The sequence below is a fragment of the Trichosurus vulpecula genome, chromosome 7 (assembly GCF_011100635.1).
Source record: "Trichosurus vulpecula isolate mTriVul1 chromosome 7, mTriVul1.pri, whole genome shotgun sequence".
Taxonomy (NCBI): domain Eukaryota; kingdom Metazoa; phylum Chordata; class Mammalia; order Diprotodontia; family Phalangeridae; genus Trichosurus; species Trichosurus vulpecula.
In genome coordinates this window covers 2,094,135-2,116,392 of record NC_050579.1, presented here as the reverse complement: position 1 = coordinate 2,116,392, position 22,258 = coordinate 2,094,135, and the positions used below count along the sequence as shown (strand labels likewise).

The 22,258-nt window shown below is 48.1% G+C and overlaps 2 protein-coding genes across 2 annotated transcripts in view; both read left to right on the top strand.

The window, feature by feature from the left end:
• The window catches only part of MLPH (melanophilin), a gene marked incomplete at its 3' end in the record, with an annotated part of 58,855 nt that extends 37,279 nt beyond the window's left edge, over positions 1 to 21,576 (top strand). The window contains 5 exon segments of the mRNA XM_036768050.1: positions 11,966 to 12,151; positions 14,798 to 14,920; positions 15,599 to 15,691; positions 18,770 to 18,838; positions 21,519 to 21,576. Of these exon segments, the coding sequence (XP_036623945.1) occupies positions 11,966 to 12,151; positions 14,798 to 14,920; positions 15,599 to 15,691; positions 18,770 to 18,838; positions 21,519 to 21,576 (529 nt within the window).
• LOC118858781 (3-phosphoinositide-dependent protein kinase 1-like) lies at positions 7,288 to 8,946 on the top strand. Its single transcript, XM_036769405.1, has one exon. The coding sequence runs from the start codon at positions 7,288 to 7,290 to the stop codon at positions 8,944 to 8,946; it is 1,659 nt and encodes a 552-aa protein (XP_036625300.1).
• Positions 21,577 to 22,258: the final 682 nt, after the last annotated feature.

The window sequence follows — 22,258 nt, the reverse complement described above, 5'->3', positions numbered from 1 at the left end:
TCTGTTTTACAGGTGAGAAAACTGAGGCAGACAGAGTAAGTGATTTGTCCAAGGTAATAGAGTGTTTGAGGCTGGATTTAAACTTAGGTCTTCCTGACTCCAAGTCTGCCATTCTATCCACTGAGCCACCAAGCTACTTGAATAAATTCAACCTATATATCCACAATGTATGAGGCAAGAGGCAGCATGGAGAAATGGACAGACAGCTGACTTGGAATCAGGAAGACCTGAGTTCAAGTCCTACTTCTGACGCAAACTGGTTAGGTGATCCTGGGCAAATAATAAGGCAATGGACCAAATCTGAGTCTATGATCCCATGAACCTACAGACTTTGACAAACTGTGTGGTCCTGGGCAAGTCATATAACTCTCCAAGCCTCAGTTTCCTTATCCACAAGATGGTAATGCCAGCGCCTACTCCACAAAATGACTGTGAGAAGAAATGAGGTAATGTGGGTGAAGTGCTTTGCAAACCTTAAAATACTATAGAAATGTTCCTTATTGTTACTATCATTATTAGAAAGACCTTGAAGGAATGAATGATAAATCATTTGTTGAGTGCCTTCTAGGTACAAGGCCCTGAGCTAAGCCCTAGAGAACACAAACATAAGCAAAATAGTCCCTGCCTTCAAGGAGCTCTACATTCTAATGGGGGAAAATGAGACATAAAGGGGAGCTGGAAGTGGGGAGACAGCAGGGAAGAGGCAGGGAGCCCTGGTTGTGGGCAAGATTAGGCAGAAACAGAACCCAGAAGCCCAGAGAGGTGTGGCAACAATTCGGCTAGCAGCTGTTGTGGGGTGTAAGACCCAACAAGGCCAGCAACCAGAGCTGCTAGCACAAGGTCTTAGATCTGCTTTACTAAGGAAAGCAACGTTAAGGGGTTAACAATCTTATTTCAATCCAACATACAAATATCATTCACTTAGTTCAGGAGGAAAAGCCAACAACCTGAACTCCAGGGCAAATACAAACAAATTACAAACATACAGAATATAAACAGACCAAATCACAATTCACAGTTACCAGGAAAGCATCAACATCTGGGTTCACAAGCCAAGCAGGGAGCTCTTAACAATGGCTGCCCAGAGTCACATGCCACTCTTCCAGTGACGAGAGCCCCAGACAGAACAACCGTGGAGCTTTTATGCTCTGTTCAGGGCTCAAAGGATTCATACCTAATCAGTAAAGGGCAGGAGCCTGGGGCTTTACACTTAGTTAGCAAAAGGGTGTGGGCCTGAGGTTTTGCACCATAAGATTCAATCAAAGACAATTAATTTAGCATTCTAAAACAGTAAAAGGTCCTGCCTTAATTACCAATACAAGAGGGCAGAGTCCAAAGTCCTGAGCAGGATGAGAAACATGGCCTGAGCCATGGCAGCGTGCATTGGCAAGAGATCCAGCTAAGCCAATAAATCATGAAAGCAGTCCGTGCCCCTCTGGAACAGCTCTGATTTTTAAAAGTGTATCTCAAGAAGCCACCCAAGACCCCTGCAACCAATCAAGAATTCCCTTCTACCCTATATCTAGTTCAACTCCCCCATTTTGCAGATGAGGGAACTGAGACCCGGAGGAGGGAAGTGACTTGCCTGAGGGTGCAAGTAGGAGAGGCAGGATTTGAACTCAGGTCCTCTGATGCCACTGCATGACACAGTATATATTGTTGATATCGATTAATCAGCAAACATCTTTTAAGTGCTTATTCTGTGCCAAGCACTGTACTGAGCTATAGGATACAAAGACAGAAATGAAAATAGTCCCTGCCCATAAGAGACTCCCGTTCAAATGCGAGGAACATGTGCACATTGAAGGATGTACAAAATGCATTCAAAAAGAGTACAATGGTTTCAGAGGGGAGTATGTGCTATGGAACCAGCTGGTCATTTATGATTAGAATAAACCACGAATAATCAGCTAACTTCCCTAATACGGCCATGCATCCAAGGTTGCATCAGTGCGAGGATATCCTCCAATGGCTTCGGATCCCAAACAGTCTGTAATTTAATGCTTGGAATGGATTGCCTAAAGTTCAGAGCTGAGTGACTTGCCCGTGGCCGCCTAGCTAATCTGTATCAGAGGTATGATTTGAACCTAGATCCTCCAAGGACATCCCCCCAGATCACCACTTAATGAATTTATGGCAGCCATCTTTGTCTCTTATCAACTCTAACCTTTTCTCTTACCAAGAATAAGCTTTCCAAGAACAGTCATTAAATTACCATCACTATTCCTGGACAATCACTATTCCCTCTGACTTCCTTTCTACTGAACACTCCCCTAAATGTATGGTCTTCACTCTTAGAACATAAGCTCCTTGGGATCAGGAACGGTCCCCCTTGCTTGGATGTGCATTTCCAGTGCTTAGCACAATGTCTGACACATAGCAAGTTCTTGGTAGATGCTTTTTTCATTCATTCTTTAGTCTTCCGCAGAGATAACACTTCTTATTTCAGATCCCCAAAACATTTCTCTTTTCATCACCATGACCACCACCTTCGCGAGCACAGATGGTGCCCTCCTGAATGCCTCATGAGTGATACACTAGCCCCCCACCAAAAAAAACCTCATCTATTGGTCAAGGTCCAATGATGACCTCCCCTTGATAAAGTGAGACTGGTTCTTGGACTTTAGGCACATGGTTGATCTCTAGGCCTGTTCTCAAAACTTTTTCAGCTTGATAGAGCATGCCAGAGCTTGGGCATCACTGGCCACATCTTTGAGAATGCAGGGTCCCCAGCAGGTCACCATGAGGCATGGTTGGGGTCAGTAGAAGAGTCATGTGTCACGTCTTTGGCTAATAGGAGACGTGATAAAAGGGAGCAGGATTGGCATATAGCTATACAGCTTGGCAGCTTGGAAGGAATGAAAAAAACAGTATCAAGCGGAGGACACTGGGAAGGCGCCTCATTGGATTGGGTATAAGGAAGCAGCGACAGATTACAGAGGGGAGGGCGATCAGAGGATCATCGATTCTGAGACAAAAGGCACCCCATCATTTCACAGACAAGGAAACTGAGGCTTCAGTTCACACAGATGGTATATAACACAGGATTTGAGCTCTAGTCTTTCCAGATCTAGGCAGCTAGGTTGCCTAATGGTTAGGGCACACCATTTAGAGCCAGAAAGATTGGAGTTCAAATGGGTGTGTCAAATAGTGAGTGTGCCCCATTGAGATCACTGAAATATCAGGGTGGACCCCCTTATGGGAAGCCATGAGCAAGGGTAGAACAGGAAGGGAATGTATGGCTGTATGGGATGCAATCTGCTCCAGTGGAGAGATGCACACATAAGTGAGATCACAGCCCTGTTGAAATCCTGGAATATTGGCGGCGGGGGACAATGTCAAGAAAACATTCACTCAAGAAAAGAAGTCAGTAGATTGTAAGTGCTGGGAGGCCATGGACTGATTTTGCTTTTTGCCTTTACAACTACAGCACCTAGGCCAGTGCCCGATACATAAGGCTTTGATGAATGGGTGCTGAGGAAGGGAGAGAGGAAGAGGGGAAGAGAGGAGGGGAGAGGAGGGGAGAGGGGAGAGGAGAGGAGAGGAGAGGAGAGGAGAGGAGAGGAGAGGAGAGGAAAGGAAAGGACAGGAAAGGAAAGGGAAGGAAAGGAGGGAGGGAGGAAAAGAGGAAGGGAGGGGAAGACAAATAGAGGAGAAAGACTGGGAAGAGAGGTGAGACAGATGGAAAGAACTGGACCATGAGGCAAGAGAACTGACTCCCCAGCTCTGCCACCAACCAGTTTCATGAACTTGGGCAAATCCCTTCCCCTCTCTGGGTCTCAGTTTCCTGCCCATCTGGCCAGAACTGAGTCCATCTGCTTCACCATTTTCTGACCCTTGAAATAGTTTTTCTTTTTTTTTTTCCTGAGCTTCCTCAGCAGAGTTGAAGAACCCCAAGCTATATATTGATTCTTCTTTTAATTAGCTCCATTAACTGTGTGGAGTGCCATGGGAAGGAGAGAAGCTCTGTGTGTGTGTGTGTGTCTTTATCTCTCTGTCTCTTTGTGTCTCTCTGTCTCTATCTCTGTCTCTCTCTTTGTCTTTGTCTCTCTCTGTCTCTCTCTTTCTCTTTCTGTCTTTCTCTGTCTCTGTCTCTCTTTTTGTCTGTCTCTCTCTCTCTTTCTCTCTTTCTCTTTCTCTCTCTGTCTCTCTATCTCTGTCTGTCTCTCTCGCTGTCTCTCTGTCTCTCTGTCTCTCTCTCTCTCTCTCTCTCTCTCTCTCTCTCTCTCGCCCTGTGTGTGTCTCTCTCTTCTCTGTCTCTTTCTCTATCTGTCTGTCTCTCTCTGTGTGTGTTTCTTCCTCTGTCTCTCTGTCTCTCTGTCTCTGTTTCTTTCTCTGTGTGTCTCTCTGTTTCTCTGTGTGTCTCTGTCTCTCTCTGTGTGTCTCTCTCCTCTCTGTCTCTCTTTTTGTCTGTCTCTCTTTGTGTGTGTCTCTCTGTTTCTCTCTGTTTCTGTCTCTCCCTCTGTTTCTGTTTCTGTCTCTCTGTCTCTGTCTGTTTCTCTGTCTCTGTCTCTGTTTCTCTCTCTCTGTCTCTCTCTTCTCTGTCTCTCCCTCTGTCTCTGTCTCTCTGTGTGTCTCTCTCTTCTCTGTGTCTCTCTGTCTGTCTCTCTGCGTCTCTCTCTCTGTTTCTCTCTCTGTCTCTCTGTCTCTGTCTCTCTCTGTCTCTGTGTGTGTGTGTGTGTCTCTCTGTGTCTCTCTCTCTGTGTCTCCCTTTCTGTCTCTCTCTCTGTCTCCCTTTCTGTCTCTCTCTGTCTCTCTCTCCCCACCCCACCCCACCCCCCCAAACCCCCCCCTGCCATGGCAGTGCTAATTAGGCTATCCTCCCCTGCCTGCCCCCCCCCCACTGACCAGGGAACAGTCATCTCTCCCCCAAAGGTTCAAATGTGACCTACAGAAGGAGCTGAATGTACTTTGATGTGACCATGAGAGTAACATCCTGGTTGAGAAGAATGCTTCTCTTGGCGGAATCGTGAGTGTTGTTGAGTTTGGGTTTTTGTTTTCGTGAAGTCCCTAGATCTGGGTTCCCAGGACTTCCCCCATCCCTTGGGGCCCTCTGCTCTCCCCATGGCCTTCCCTGAACTGAGAGGCCACAAGGCAGGTGCCAGGACTCATTTACCTGGAGGGGGAAGGAGGAAGGGGAAAGATGGGCAAGTGAAGTGACTCCAACAGCCAGGGCTGTGCTGTGATGAAGAACACAGAAATCAACTATTTTAGAGGCTCGTGTGATGAATACATGACGCCCCAGTATCGTCGAGGGTGTTCCTATCCATCTGCCTTCTCCGACATGTGGGGCAGTAGATAGAGGGCTGGGCCTGCAGGCAGGAAGACCTAAATTCAAGTCAGTCTCTAGATGCTTGCTAGCTGTGTGGCCCTGGACAAGTCCCTCAACTTCTGTTTGCCTCAGTTTCCTCATCTGTAAAATGGGAATAATGTTTAATAGCACCTGTTTCCCAGGGTTGTTGTGAGGGTCAAATGAGATAAAGCTCTTGCGCCTGGCACCTAGTAAATGCTATGTAAACGTTAGCCACTATTATCACTGTATGGATATATCTACATCTCCATACTCACACACATATGTGGAGCCTGATGTCAGAGGGAAGGGTAAGCAGGGAAGGCTTCCTGGAGAAGGTGGTATTTGAGCTGAATGTTGAAGAAAACCAGAAGGGAGCATTGGGCAGGGGAAGCCTTCCTGGCCCAGGAGGTAGCTGGTGGAAAGGCAGCCAAAAGGAGAAGAAATGTCCTGGGCAGGGAACAGGCAGGATGGCACCGCTCTGTCACTGAGGGGAATGGAGGGGGCTGAGCGTAAAAATCTGCAAAGGTTAGAAAGCGGTGGCTTCGGAAGGACTTTAAAAACTGGGGAAAGGCTTTGCTCTTGGAGGTAGCAGGTGGTCCCTGGAGTTCATCGGCTGTATATTGGGGGGATGACGTCATCAGCGCGGAGCTTTGGACACGCCTGGAACGAGCGCTCCTTCCCTATCTGATCTGGCTCGTAGCCGACTGGTCAGGAATGGGGCTAGGAGGAAAGACCGGATTATTTTGGAGTCAAAAGGCGTGGGAGCAAATCCCTGCTCCGACCTAGAGTAACTAGATTAACTTTGGAATAATAAGCTCTGTTACGTTGTCCAGATTCATTCCCTCTCCCTCCCCGAGCTTCAGTTTAACTTATCTAGAAAAGAAGGGCTCAGATAAGGTGCCGGGAGGGCTCGGATCTCTGCCCTCCCTGCCGGCCTCCGTGTCGATCTCTGCCCTCCCCGCTGGCCTCCGTGGGGCTCGGATCTCTGCCCTCCCCGCTGGCCTCCGTGGGGCTCGGATCTCTGCCCTCCCCGCTGGCCTCCGTGGGGCTCAGATAAGGTGCCCAGAGGGCTCGGATCCCTGCCGGCCTCCGTGGGGCTCGGATCTCTGCCCTCCCCGCTGGCCTCCGTGGGGCTCAGATAAGGTGCCCAGAGGGCTCGGATCCCTGCCGGCCTCCGTGGGGCTCGGATCTCTGCCCTCCCCGCTGGCCTCCGTGGGGCTCAGATAAGGTGCCCAGAGGGCTCGGATCTCTGCCCTCCCCGCTGGCCTCCGTGGGAAGCCCATTTTTCATTTTTCCAAGTGTGTCCGTGACAGGGTAATACACAAACAGCAGAATTCGTCTGGTCTGGGGTTGTTTGCTTGTTTTCCAAATGGACCTTTATTTCTAAGAGTTTATTCATTCAATGAACTCAGTCATTTTCCAAAGGCGATCCAGCCGGTTCCCTCTCTTCCCACTCTGGACTCAGCTCCTGGTCCATTTACATCTGGCCAGGACTGAGCCCATCTCCCCAGCGCCTCGGGCATCACCCCCTCCGGGTGGACGGTAGCCCCCCGCCTCACCCCCCACCCCAGGGGTTCCGGGAAATGGGCGGCAGGCTGATAGTCCTAGGAGTCGTCTTGGAATTGAGGACGCCTCACGTTGCCTCCCTCGGGTCTTTGTTATCAAGGTTATAAAAAAATCTGCCTGACTTTTCTTACTTTCATTCTATTTGTTGCCTTCTCGCCCTCGCTCCCTTTTTTCACCTTTCAATGACCGGAGGGTGCCTTTGCTCCGTTGGTCTTAGCGAGGAGAGCCTGATGTCGGGGGTGGGACAGCGGAAGGGGAAGGGAAGGCAGATGTAGGGAGGAGAGAGGCCAAAGGGGGAAAGGGGGAAGGGGCGGGGAAAGGAGGGGCAGGACCGGGCTACCACAGTTAGCTTTGCCTCTAGGACGGAGGAGACACTCTGGGAGCATCCGAGGCTTGAAGATCGCGGCCAGGGAGCCGCGAGACGGCGAATGCGGCGCCTGCCGAGGCGTAGCGTGGCCAGCAGTCCCGCGGGCCCATCCTGTCCTGGTACTCGGCTCGAAGCTTGCGCGCCAGTCTGCGCCTCTCCTAGCCCAGCGATGCAGCTTGATCCTGCAGTAACACCTGCCTGGCCGCCCACGGACGCCGCTGCCGCTGCCGAGGCCGGGCCCAGCCTCACCGACCTAGACAGCCCTCGGAAGGACCAGCACCCAGAGCAACCCTGGAGGAAGGGGCCTGAAGACTTCGCTTTTGGCAAAGTCCTGGGTGAAGGCTCGTTCGCCATCGTGGTCTTGGCCCGCGACTTGGCAACTTCCAAGGACTACGCGATTAAAATCCTGGAGAAAAAGCAAATCATTAGGGAGAAGAAGGCACAATATGTCACCAGCGAACGGGACGTCATGTCCCGCTTGGACCACCCTTTCTTTGTCAAGCTTTACTTCACTTTTCAGGACGAGGAGAAACTGTACTTTGGCCTCAGCTACGCCAAAAATGGAGACCTACAAAGGTATGTCCAGAAACTGGGTCCTTTGGCTGAGCCCTGCGCCCAGTTTTATTCTGCAGAGATAGTGTCGGCCCTGGAGTATTTGCACGGGCAGGAGATTATTCACAGGGACCTGAAGCCCGAAAACATTCTGTTAAATGCCGAGATGCACATCCAAATTACAGACTTTGGATCAGCCAAAATATTGGCCCCCTGTAGTAAGCAAGCCAGGGCTAACTCCTTCGTGGGCACGGCACATTATGTGTCCCCAGAACTCCTCATGGAGCAGAGTGCGTGTAAGAGCTCGGACCTGTGGGCTCTGGGCTGCGTGGTCTACTACCTTGTAGCCGGGCTGTCTCCTTTCGAAGCTCGAAATGAGTATCTTATATTCCAGAAGATCATTAAGCTAGCATATTACTTTCCAGAACAATTCTTCCCAAAGGCAAAAGACCTCGTGGGAAAGCTTCTGGTTTCAGATTCCACAAATCGATTAGGCTGTGAAGAAATGGGGAGCTATGCAGCTTTGAAGGCCCACCCATTCTTTGAAAACATCTCCTGGGACGATCTCCATCTTCAGATTCCTCCGCAGGTCCCGGGGTCCTTCCTCTCTACATCTGAAGATGAAAATGACTTTGGAAATGATGACATTTTTCAGAGCCTAGCTTCTTCTTCATCTTCCTCCCATTCCTTTGCTGCAGTACAGCCCCGCTTACTGCAGAGGCCCACTGCTCCTGTGGAGGGCTACATTCATGAACTGGAGGAGAATTCTTTGGAGCTGGACCTAGAGTTTTCTGAAGAGGAGAAAAAACTCTTACTGCAGAAGCAGGCTAGTGGGAACCCCTGGCATCAGTTTGTGAACAATCATTTGATACTGAAAATGGGCCCAGTAGACAAGCGAAAGGGCTTGTTTGCCCGACGCCGCCAGTTGCTTCTCACCGAAGGACCTCACCTTTATTATGTGGATCCTATCAGCAAAGTGCTGAAAGGAGAAATCCCTTGGTCCGCACAACTGTGGGCTGAAGCCAAGAATTTTAAGACCTTTTATGTTCACACACCTAACAGGACCTATCACCTGATAGACCCAAATGGGAATGCTCATAAGTGGTGCCAGAAGATCCAGGAGGTTTGTCAAAGAAGATGCCAGGATCATCCACAGGCTGCTGTCTAGGAAAGCTTATCCCAGGAGGGCCAAGAGCCCTGGCAGCTGTTCTCTGCCTCATGCACTCTTTGGCCCTTAGTAAGAAGCTTGGATTGCCAGTTCTCAAACAGCTATCACAGGTCATGTCTCGATCCTGCCTGTGAAATAGGAGGAGGTGTGTTTCCCTGCCTTAGCGCATCCTGCCTCATCCCCTACTTGCCTCTTTCTCAATGATCTTTGAAGCCTGGGGTTTCTTTAATGCCTCTGCTGAAGTTTGATTTTAATTTAATTTGATTTGATTCCCCGTCCCACTTTTTTTTTTACATATGACAGAAATAAATAAACTGCTTTTGCCTTCTACTTTGCTTCTTGCTGTTTTATTTTCCATCTGAGGTGGTCCTGCTAAGTTGTCTTCCCTCATCCTTCCCCATAAGATTTCGTGAATGACTTTATACCACAATAACTGGCATGTCTAACTCTTTGGAGTTTGCGAAGTACTTCCCAATAGACTGTAAGCTCCTGAAAAGCCAGCTCAGATTTGCCTTTCTTATATCCTCGGAGGTTAGCACAGTCCCTTAAACAAAATCAATGCTTTAAAATGCTTGTTGATTTGTGTATGGAACATTCTCTTTTAAGCTTCTTAATGAGGGTGGCGGGGGGGGGGGGGGGGGGGGGGGGGGGGAGGGGGGCGGGACTACAGGCAAGCAAGGAGCAGGCTGTGTGCCAAGCATCTGGAGAGACAACAACAAAATACCACAGCCTCTACCTTCAAAGAGTTTGTGTTCTAATGAGAGTCAAAAAGTGTTCCCTGCCCTCAAGAAGCTTACCTTCTGTCACAGAACTTCCATTCAGTCAGTATATGTTTTAACTGGGTTTTAACACATGTTATCTAGGAGGGGGAAGTAATACATTAGCTCACTAATACCTCTCTACTTGTAACCACTTCACTGACAGCCAAGTGCTGAGGAGTCTGAAGGCAGATCGAAGGGGTGGGGGGGAGGTGGAAGAAAGGAAGGGAATGGCTGGCAGCACAGGCATCGATGGGGAGTACAACTGGGCTCAGGGGAGCACAGAGGAGAGAGGAACTTAGCTTGGGGAAGAGAAGCCAAATCCGTGGGTGGACAGCCTCCTTCTCCATCTTGCCCAAGGTTGACTGTCCCCTTCCTAGATGCTACTTAGTTGAGGCTCTTCCTGGAACCTCAGGGCTGAAGGGGACAAGAGGGACCATTGAGTCCCATGTACAGAAAGGGTGCACCCAAGGTCCCAAGGATTGAATGGAGGCAGGACTTGAATCCAAAAGGCCTCCCACACTTTCCACTACACACACCAGCCCCCAGGAAACATTTCTTCCTTCTCAGCTGGGTTTGCTGAAGCTGTTGCTCCTGTAACTCACCCACTGACCACAGCCCACCCTGGGCTCTGGGTGACTTTCACGTGGATTCTGTACCTGGGGTCCATGAACTTGGGTTTTAGAAACATTTTGATCATTATCTTTCAATATGATTGAATTTTATTTTATGTGTTTAAGAAGATGATTCTGAGAAGGGGCTTCCCCAGACTGTTAACGGGGCTGAGGTGCAAGAAACAAACATGAGCTCCTGCTAGATGAGAGTCCTGGGCCTGGAGACAGGAAAACCAGAGTGCAAGTCCAGCCTGGGATACTTAGTAGTTTGTGTGAACCCGAGCAAGTCACTTAAGTCAGTCAGCTTCAGTTCCTCATCTGTAAAAGGGAGATGATAACGGCACCTTTCCTCCCAGAGTTGTAGTGGGGATCAAATGAGGTGATAATTGGAAAGCACTTAGCATGTGCCTGGCGCTTAGTAGCTGCTTAATAACTCTTTCCTAACCAGCAAGCAGTCACTAAGTGCTAAGCACCTGGTGCTGGGTGCTTAAGATGAAAAGACTAGAGGGAGAACTTGGCCTCAAGAAGCCTGTGGTGGTTTGAAGAAGCGGGCATTCTCTTGGTTCAGTCAGCTCGAATGGGCCAGAGCCACATCACTTCCTCTCCAGCTCCCCAGGTGCTTGAAAGACAGAGATTTTAAAAGTCTCTTCTGTTGGAGCTCACATTCTATCAAGGAAGAAAATTTGTCAATCGGGCAGCCAACAAACAAACATTAAGTGTTTGTGCTGGTCGCTGGGGAGACAAAAGGAGCCCCTCCGAGAGCTCACGTTCCATCCCAGGACTGGCCAGGAAGCTAGGAAGACAATTGAGGTTGCTTCTTGTCAGTTGTGGGAGTTCCCTGTGGGCAGTGACCTACACGCAAACAGTCAGACCTCCAGGCCAAAATTAAAACTCCAGTTTGAGTGAGGCTTAGTCAGACTTCATCACTAGAAGGACCTTAGAGGTCATCTATTCAACCAACATTTAAAAGTATTTGTTCTGTGCCTGTACTGTGGACTGGAGTGAAAGTGTCCTTGCCCTCCAGAGCTTATGTTCTCTAGGCTCTTAGATTCCAATCTGGGAGAGAAGCTCAGAGATCATCTGGTTTAACCCTGCATTTCCAACATGAGAAACTGAGTCCTTCACAGGCTCCGTCACTTTCCCAATGTCACACAGGCAATAAGAAGCAGAGCTGGGTATGCAGTATACTTTGTAGTGCATGGGTATTTGTCTCCTCTATAAGACTGTAGGCTCCATGAGGGCAGGGACTATTTTTGTCTTTCTTTTTCTCCCAACTACGAATGTGCTAACCTGACTTGGGAGAGGCTGGCACTTTGATATAATAGTTAGCTCTTTGTAAGCCCAGGGGGTCCCTCCTTTGCAGCCCTGATTGATTCAAAGAGGTGTACAAGGCCCTGTCACAACTCAGTGTTGATTATTTGATTCAATCAAAAAGTGTCTTCACCTAGCCCCCAGGGCTAAAATTGGGTGGTTGGTTTCAGCTCCACCCTTAACACATAACTACAGTCTGGTCCCTATCAGCCATGAGCTAAATCCCTTCGTGGTATGCTACAGGCTTATGAAAACTCCTAACACTTTCTGTCTGTTAGAACGTGAAGGGGAGGGGATGGGAAATTGAGGCCAGCTTCATTTGCTTCTCTGTTTCAGTCCTTTGGGCCTCAGCCTCACACGGATGCCGACATAGAAGAGGAGGCCCTGAAGAGAAAGCTTGGGGAGCTGACCAGCAAGGTCAGTGACAAGGAAGGCTCTTCAGAGGAAGAAGAGGAGGCTCAGAGTGGGCTGAGCTCAGGAAGGAGCTCTGTACCTGGCACCGAGCCCAGCGAGGCCCAGCAGGTTGGTAACCATGCCCTGGGCTAGTCCATCACTGGCTTCTTGTGCCTCCTGCCTGGTCCGGTGAGAATGTGTCAGGAAAGGGGAACCATCCCAATAGACTTACCAGGTGACTCATCACCTGCCAGCCCAAGAGCAGAGAGAACAGGGCTGGTTACAGGGTTCAGCGTCTCAGGCTGGGAGACATCTAGGTCCATCCTTTCCCCAGTAAGAATCCCCTCTCTAACGTGCCCTACAGTGATGGGGAGATCACTACCCATTCTGTTTCTTCACAGCCCTGATGGTTGGGGAGTCATTCCTTATATCCAACCAAAATCTCCCTCTCTGTAACTACCACCTACTGATCCAGTTCTGACCTTTGGGGCCCCGGGAACAAATTCACCAAGGCCAGCTGCTCAAAGTCTGGAAGACAGCTCTGTGCCCATCCCACCCCTGTCTTCTCTTCTCTACAATAAATGATCTCATGTGACCTAAATTTGAGGCCATTCACCTTTCCAGCTGTACACTCTTCAGGTTTATCCAGGTGTGTCCTTCATCAAATGAGGCACCCAAAATTGAAGTAAGACTCCACACGTGAGCTGACCAGGGATCATCACCTCCTGGGCCTGGACAGCGCCGCTCACTCTCTGTGAAGCCCGAGATCTCATTGGCTTTTTGCTTTTCCTGCAGTAATCTGAATCCCTGTTGAGTTTGCAGTCCCTTAGGACCTCCAGATCCTCTTCAAATGAGCTTCTAAGCTAAATAGCTAGCTAGTGGACTCAGGAAGACCTGGGCAAGTCTCTTAACCCGTGTCTGCCTCACTTTCCTCACCGGCAAAGTGAAAATAAGGGTCATTGTGAGAATAAAATGCGATGAGCTCTGTACAGCACTTCGAAGGCCTTAGAGAAATGTCAGCAATGGCGATGATGATGATGGCGATGAAGAAGTGGATTTTCCACAGCTGCTTAGTCTGGGTAATGGGTCTACACGGACCCCCCCACACCGTCTTATCCAGCCCCTCTTGACACTAACAGCACTCGTTTTGGAAGGGGAACACAACGGTGTAGCCACTCTATCAATAGCCATGGGACAGACAACACCCGCTGGCCCGCACCAGGATCAAACACAGCCTTGGCCTCACCTGTTGCTGCTCCGTTGTTTCCGTCGTGTCGGACTCTTCCTGACCCCATTTTAGGGTTTTCTTGGCAAAGACACTGGAGCAGTTTGTTATTTCCTTCTCCAGCTGAGGAAACTGAGGCAAGCAGGGTGAAGTGACTTGCCCAGGGTCACCCAGCCAGTAAGGATCTGAGGCCAGATTTGAATTCAGAAAGATGAGCCTTCCTGACTTCAGGCCCATGCCCTATGCACTATGGCACCTCCTAGCTGCCCACCCTGTGGGAAAAGCTTCCACCACTTCTTCAGTTAGTCCCTCTCAGGCCGGACAGACCCCATGGATGTGCCTTCTGGAACAGTCACTGAGGACAGGCTAGGGAATAGATTCTCGATCCCTGCCATCAAGATTTGGGTGAAAGGGTTGGGGGTGTTTAAGCTGGAGACAAGAAGCCTCAGGGAGGCTGTGATAGCTGTTTTCAAATATGCAAAGGACTATCAGAGAAAGGGGTTAGACGCGGCCTGAATGGCCCCAGAGCACAGAGCAAAGAGCCTTGGGTAGAAGCTAAAAAGTTTGGGTGATGTCAAGAAAACAGTTGAGAGCTATCTAAAAATGCACTATTGGCTGCCTATCCCCAGTCCTCCATGGAGGTCTTCAAGCAAAGGCTGAATGCCAACTTCATAGGCATGTGGTCAAGGGGATTCCCATCCCTTATGGCTTAGAGTAGGGAGCCTCCCAGGACCCTTCCATCCCTGAGTCTGGGCTCCCACCAAAGCATGGACCCCACTACTCTGTGTATTTTTAATGTCTCAGGGTATCTCCTCCCACTAGGCAGATTGCAGACCCTCCATGCCTCAGCGGATGGGTCTTTATAAGCTTCCCCGACCTGGTGCCCAACACTCGGGGGCTCACCACACTGAGCTGGACTGGTCCTCAGACAGCAGATGCTCAGGCCGGCATCAGTGTGCCAAGTGTGTTCACCACCATTCACCCATGACTCCAGCCCTCTCCAGCTTGATCAGACATTTTCATTCCACTGATTTGAAGACCCCAGGGTCCTCTCCAGGCCTCACTATGATGAGGCAAGGGACAAGGATTTAGTTTAGAATTGCTCACAATGACTGACATTTATGGGGATAGAGACAGGAGCTGTGATTTCATTAGCAGAAGGAGCTCACTCTGCTCATGCAGTCGGTGACTTAGAGGCCTAGAGACAGTTGTCCAGATGCAGAGACTTGGGTAGGATCACACTGCCTGTATGTGCCAGAGATGGGAGTTGAGCCCAGGCCTTACTGGCTTCTCCTCCAACTCGCTATCCACAACCCTCCACCCCTGCCTCTCTCTCCAGCCTCCTCCAGGGATAATGATCGACAAATCATAGATTTGGAGCCAGAAGGGACCCAAGAGACTGTCACATCCAACCCCCTCATCTTACATCTGGGGAGGTTTACACTGTACATCAGAGGCTTACACTGTAGGTGGAGAGCAACCCATCCCGTCCCGATCTGAATCAGGCTTCTACTCATGTAGCAAAGTCTCCTCTGTCCTATTTTCTCCAGGCTGCCTGGACACATGCAGGGGAGAATAGGCTTCTTGACTTTGAGGACCAAGTCCCACGCACCACAAGCCCTGAGTCAGCGCTGTCAAAGCTGGAGGACAGAGCGGCCTTGACGGCCACTGAGGTTCAGTATGCAAAGAGGGAGGTAATTGTCAAGATGTCTTTAGCCGGCTTGACAAGGATGTGCCGAGTACTAAGTGAAGTTCTGGGGATACAAAGAAAAGGGGCAGAAATTACACTACTTTTCTGTCAATTATATGTGTGCATGTGTGTATAAGTATACATATTGTATATATGCATATCATGAATTTGCAGTTAGGTAGACAGACAGACAGACAGATGGATATGTAGATAGATAGATGGATAGATAGATGGATGGATGGGTAGATGGATGGATGGATAGATGGATAGATGGATGGATAGATGGATAGATAGATAGACAGATAGATAGACAGATGGATGGATGGACAGATGGATAGACAGACAGATGGACAGATAGATAAACAGACAAGTAGATGGATGGATGGATAGATAGATAGATAGATAGATAGATAGATAGATAGATAGATAGCTCAGCCCTGCGCTCTCACTAGTACATTCCTCGGCATATCAATTCCTTTAGAAACATGGCTCTCAGAAGGGGTCCCTAAGCTTCACCAGATGCCAAAGGAATCCAGAACATAAAAAGAGGCAAAGAACCCTTAGGCTGGAGCTGATAAGGAGGACCGTTCTCAGGTTTCATTTAGTGAGCCAGACTGACAAGAGGTCCTTGTATGTATCTAACATGTGGGTCTTGTCATAGGTGTCAGATATAAAATCCCGAATTGCTGCTCTCAGTGCTGCTGGACTGCCTGTCAAGACCTGGGAGAAACCAAGGAAGAAATCAAACCTACAGGTGGGTAGAAGGCATTGCAGGGAGGGGGAGGGGGAGGACGGTTGGGGGAGGGTAGGAATAGGAAGATCCAGTTACTGTCCACAGCAAGCCAAGCCCCAGCTGCAGATCCCAGAACCAAGCAGGGATGCCAGGGGTGAATGCTCTGCTGAATACATGGTTTCGACATTTGTTCCCTTGGTGATACTGCATCCTGGAGACTCAAGATTAGATCTTTTGCCAGTACAAGAAAAAAGCTACTATAAATGTGATTGTGCATACTGGGCTTTTCCCTCTTTCTTCATCAGCGCATAGCTGGGTCAGAGCCCATACTTTTTGTGTCTGACTCCACCTTGCTTTCCAGAGTGGCCAGACGACTCACAGCTTTACCAATAATGCATCAGAGTGCTGTTTGCCCACAGCCTTTCCGCTACTGTTGTCTTTGCCAGGCAGATAGGTGGGAGGTGGAACCTCAGGGTGGTTTGCATTTGCTTTTCTCTAATTGTCAGCATTTGGAGCGTTTTTTTCATATGACTATAGACAGCCTTGGTTTCTTCTCTTGACAACTCCCTCATCATATCTTTAGACTATTTAGGACTTGGGGAATGGCTTTTATTTTTAAAAATTTGAATCAGTTCCTTAGAAATGAGACCTTTGCCGAATTTGCTGTAAATATTTTTCCCAATTAGATGTTTCTCTTTTATTCTTAACTTTATTGGATTTGTCTGTGCAAAACCTTTTTAATAATCAGAGTTATCCATTTAATGTTCCATGATCTTCACTAGCGCTTGCTTGGCCATGAACTTTTCTACTCTCCATGGACCTGATACATAAACTTTTTCAATATTTCTCAAATTATCTGAGCTGTGACCTTTCGTGTCTAGGCCACAGGCCCATTTGGAGCCTATTTTGATGTAAAGGAATTAAGATTAGAAATGAGATTAGTTTCAACCCTAATTCCAAGGCCTCACTGTGCATAGAGCGCTGCACCTGGAGTCAGGAAGAACAGCGTTCAAATCCAGGCATCGACACTTAGTAGCTGTATAACCCTCAACAAGCCACTCACCCTTTCTCAGTCTCAGTTTCTTCATCTGTAAAATGGAGAGAAAATAGCACTTACTTTGCATGATTGTTGTGAGGAAGAGATGAGATGATATTTGTGAAGTGCTTTGCAAACCTTAAAGTGCTGTAGAAATGCTAGCTATTGTTATTAATAAATTGAGTTTCTTCAATGCTGCTGATGACTCTTCCCAGCAGTTTTGATCAAATAGTGGGTCCTTTCCCCGATAGCTGGGGTCTTTGGTTTTGTCAAAACTAGGGTTCTCTAGGGCATTTACCTAGTCTGTTTTACTGATCAGTGTCTCTATTCTTTAGCCAATACCAAACTGTTTTGAGAATTGCTACCTTGTCATGGGGGCAGGTGGGTGGCACAGTGAATAGATCATCAGCCCTGGAATCAGGAGGACCTGAGTTCAAATCTGGCTTCAAACATTTCCTAGCTATGCGATCCTGAGCAAGTCACTTAACTTAAATGTGTGTCACACACACACACACACACACACACACACACACACACACACAAAAGCACGCGCACGTGCTTGTGCACCAGTTGTCCTTTTAAGGAAAGGGGAAGGGGACTGGTTGAGCAAATTGTGGTCTATAACCATTATATTATTATATGTATGGTGCTACAAGAAATGAGGAAGTAAATTATTTCAAAAACACATGGAAAGAAAGACATGTATGAACTGACATAGAGTGAAGTGAGCAAAACCAGAACAATGTATACTGTAGCATCCGTACTGTACAAACGAACAATTTTAAAGATGTTTACAACTGATGACAAACGAAATGGGCAGAACCAGGAGAACAATTTATGCAGTAATAACAACCCTGCAAAGATCATTTTGAAAGCTTCAGAACTCTGAGCAAGACGAAGGCCATCCGAGATTTCCAAGTGCTGATTGTAAAGCCTGCCGTGCACCTTTTGGCTGAGGCGAGCCCTCAGGATACAGAATGGGACAAGTACCTTTTTTTTAAACACAGCCGATGAGGGAATTGGGTCTGCTTAACTATGCATATTAGTTGCAAAGCATTTGTTTTTCTTTTTTCCCCCAATGGAAAGGAGGGCAGGAAGGAGAGAAAAGAGGTTTTTGTTAATTTTTAAAAACTTTAATATGAGGGAAAAATAGAATAAAAAAGACTCAACATTCTTTTTCATAATTTATTTATTTAGTATTTTATTTTTCCCCAGTTACATGTAAAAACACTCAACATTCAGAACAAAGAGTCGTAAGTTTAGAGCCAAAAGGTATCTCCAAGCTCGTCTGTCTAGTCCAGTCCCTTCGATGACATTGGAGGAGACCAAGGCTCAGACTTGGTTGAGTGACTTGCCCAAAGTCCCTTGGGTGGTGGGATACAAGGATCACAGATTTAGAGCTGGAGGGGTCTTCCAGGCTGTCTACACCAACCCCCTCATTTTAAGATGAGGAAACTGAGACCCAGAGAGGTTAATTGATCTGCCCATGATCATTAGAAAAGCATTAGGAAGCACTAGAGGCAGGACTTAGACCCGGGTCTGTACTCCAAACTCAGGAGTGGCTGATCTGCCTCAGCAAGTGAGAGGTTTTACATGAGTGAGGCCTCAATCTACCCCACAGGCTTAGACGCAAAAAATGACAAAACTTTTGTCATCCACCCGACCTTGCTTGATTTGTTTTTCTGAATGGAAAGCCATAATGTAGCATAATGGAGGACGGTGCCAGAGTGGGAATCGTGGAGCTTAAATCCCAATTTTGGAAGCCTCCTCCCCTCTGCGCCTTGGTTTCCTCATCTGTAAAATCAGGGGCTTGGTATAGATGGCCTCTTCCTTCCAGCTCTAGACTTTGGGTCCTACGCCTCTCTGGGCCTCAGTTTGCTCACCTTGTAAAATGAGGGGGTGGGACCTGACGGCCTCTGAGGCCCCGTTAGCTCTGGAGCAAGGATTTGGTTTGCTGGTCGTCTACGGGGAGAGCATCAGTCCCCGATCCAACCTGGGGGGACCTGAGCAGCACAGGTCTCATGAGGAAGCCACTGACATGACTCTCCTCTCTTCACTCCTAGATATTTCCCCTGCAGCCCCCCACGAGCAGCCTCAGAGACGAAGATCCAGAACTCCCTGAGGCTAACAAGGTGAGTAACAGCCTGTCCCCACCAGAAGCCAGAAAAGCAGAGGAGGAAGGAAAAATGGAGGCTCGATGTCAGACGTCCAGAAATAGCATTGGTCTATTCAGATTGATAGGCCCTTTTAAAACTCTTGTATTTATTTCTGTCTTTATTTCCAAATAGATCCCTCTCCCTCACCCATCTCATTCCTTGTAACAAAGATTTTATTATTTTTAATAATGTTTTATTTCCCCCATTACAACATTCATTTTTAAAAATTTTCAATTCCAAATTCTCTCCCTGCCCTCCTCATCCCTGAGACAGCAAACAATCTGATATGGATTATATAATGCTAAAGATTTTAAATGAAAGGGAAGAAAAGCTATTCGGCAAAACCAAAAGACCCATTAATGGCGTCTGACAAAGTATACTCTATTTTACACCCATACTCCCCCACCTCTGCAAAGAGCAGGAAGAAAGAGTAGTATTCATAAGCTATTAAACTTGGGGGGGGTCTTTTGTGGGGTGTTGCCTAAACAGAGGATTAGTAATTTAGTCCTGGAAGAAAGCTTAGAAGCCAGCTCAACAAATCCCTCACTCTACCGATAAGGAAACTGATTCACGGAGAGGGAAGGGACTCAGGATGATAGACTCAGAATCAGCAGGAACCTTCGAGGCCCTTTGGTACCATCCCTCGTTTTACAGATGGAGAAAGAGAGACAGGGGCAGCTAGGTGGTGCAGGGAGTAGAGCACTGGCCCTGGAGTCAGCAGGACCCGAGTTCAAATCCGGCCTCAGACACTTAACACACTTCCTAGTTATATGACCTTGGGCAAGTCACTTAACCCCAATTGCCCTGCTTTCCCCCCCCAAAAAAGAAAGGGAGACAGAAGGAAGTTCAGTGACTTACCCAGAGGCACATAGCTAGTAGGTCTGTGGCCAGACTTGAACTCAGGTCTTCCTGACCCAACCTAGCACTCTGTCCATATGTTACCTGAGAGCTGATATTTAGAGATGGGAAGGGCCGTCAATTCATTTTACAGATGAGGAAACTGAGGCACAGACTTGCCCAGTTCACACAAGTGATTAGTAGCCAACTTGGGATTCGAATCCAGGTCCTCCACCCCAACTCCTCTGTGCCATCCCATTTCCGTGCTGCCTTTTTTACCTTTTGTAAATTTCTGATTAATTAAACCTTTTCACTTGATTAAAGCAGTTCGGGAAGAGATGGAGAAAAACATACTCAATAGGAAAAAGAATTACCCGCATGCAAGTCAGAATTGGGGCAGCTAGGTAGCACCATAGTGCACAGAGAGCTGGGCCTGGAGTCAGGAAGACTTGAGTTCAAATCCAGCCTCAGACACTTACTGGCTGTGTGACCCTGGGCAAGTCACTTAACTCTGTTTGCCTCAATTTTCTCATCTGTAAAATGAGCTGGAAAGGAAATGGCAGCCCACTCCAGTATCTCTGCCAAGAAAACCCCCAATGGGGTCACAAAGATTTGGACACAACTGAGAAATGACTGAAAGAATTAAAAAGGGGAGGGTGTTCAAAGTAACATGGATAAGTGTCTTCCCTTCTAACACCGATTACTCGGTGTATGCACAAATGAGACTTAAAAAAAAGACCACTGGTATGGGTCCTCCTCCCTCCAGCCATGCTTATCAACTGCTTTTGTCACCTGCCTAACCACTGCCCCTTGCTGCTTGAAGTCTCCCCAGCTTAGAGCCAGCCTGACATTAGGTGAATGGTTTGAAGAGTGAATAGACATGGCCCCAAGGCACCACTGGGTCCACCCATAAGGCCCCTGAAGTTGAGACACACCAGGGAGAAAGCCAGACCCATGACTGTGTTGGGTGCATCCTACTCAGCTAAGGGAGGGTAATAGACCCGGCCACAAAAGACAGATGGATTTCTCCTCTATTTTTCACTTCTCTTTCTTTTGTCTCCAACTATACACCCAGACTTGGACTGGTTCCATAGATCAGACCAAGGATGACCTCATGAAGTCAGACCACCAAGTGACATTTCAAGATGTCAGTCCTTCCTGCTCACTATCTCTTACCTCCTTCAGAAAAAATCCTGTGATTTCAGGTTCCCTCACAGTCCCCTAGACAAGGGCCTGAATGCCTTGTGGTCCAATGGTTAATGGTTATAGTTAATTTTATTTGGTTAATCTTAATTGGCAGGTACATAGATTTTTTTAAACCAAGCGTCTCAGTTGATTATAGACCACAGATTCAGAGCTGGGGTAGGCCTTAGAAGGCTATCTGGCCCAACTCCCTCATTTGGTAGATGGAGAAACTGAGTCACTGAGTGAAGAAGAAGAGGCTTGCCCATTTGTGTAACCTCGGAATTGACCTCCTGGCCTTAGTTTCCTCATCTGTGAAATAGGGAGGCCAGATCAGAGGAGCCCTGAGGCCCCTTCCTGTCCCAGATCAATGATCTGATGAGTCAGAGACTAGACATGAGTCTTTCTGACTCACAGAATCATAGATTTAGAACCAGAAGCAGGGACATGCTGGAGCCAGCTTCTACCGGCTCAAGAGGGCGTTTCAGTCGATTGAGCATTTATACTTCAGAACCTGAAGGTCTGTTAACACTTTAATCATTGCTTCTTCCCTCACCCCCCCCCAGCCTCCCAAAAGGAGGAACGGACCATCAGCATTCAGTGAAGACCCAAGCCAAAAGCCTTCTTTCTCTCCTAGGTCATGGCTAGACCACACGTCCAGAGGAGAATACTCAACAATTCTCTTAAACTTCAAGGTAAGAATCACCAGGTCTGCCTGCTGGGGGAGCCTAGAAGAGGCAGGGGCCTTGGAGACAAATACTGAGGGAACTGAAAAGAAGCAACGTTCTGGGGACTTGTGTGGATTACACGAATGGACTCAGCTTCTTTTGCACGTTTGTTGTGGATACAAAAAAACCCAGCGGTCTGGAACTCCCCAGAAACTCGAGATAAAGTCTGCTCCTTTAAAAACCAAGGCTATTTTGTTTTAAGCACAACACTTCCTGGCCATGCAGCCACTAGGTGGCAGAGCCAGAATGAGAAGCCCGGTCCTTGACTGCCACATGCTGGACTCTGTCCACAATGGCCAAGGAGGCCATCAAAGGGCCTTCTCCCCATGGCCATTCCTGCTCCCTCCACTTGAAGCCACTCTGTGCTGCTTGGGATCTAGTTTGTGTTTGCCCAATACACTCACCGTAGTGTGGATGCGGTATGCCCTCAATAAAATGCATGCTCCTTGAGGGCAGGATCTCCTCCATTTTATCTTCGTATCCCTAGTACCTAACAGATTATTTATTACGCCATATGGATGATGAAGCCTCGTCCAATCGATTTGATCTGAGTTCCCAACAACTAAACTCCAACCACCACCAGCCTGCCCTGATACCTTCCCCCAAACAGTTCAACAAGAGCCCCAGAAATTGTGCTGGAAAGAGATAC

Bases quoted from the DNA above. Each gene is read 5' to 3' on its own strand.
- LOC118858781 (XM_036769405.1), top strand. From the start codon at position 7,288: ATGCGGCGCCTGCCGAGGCGTAGCGTGGCCAGCAGTCCCGCGGGCCCA.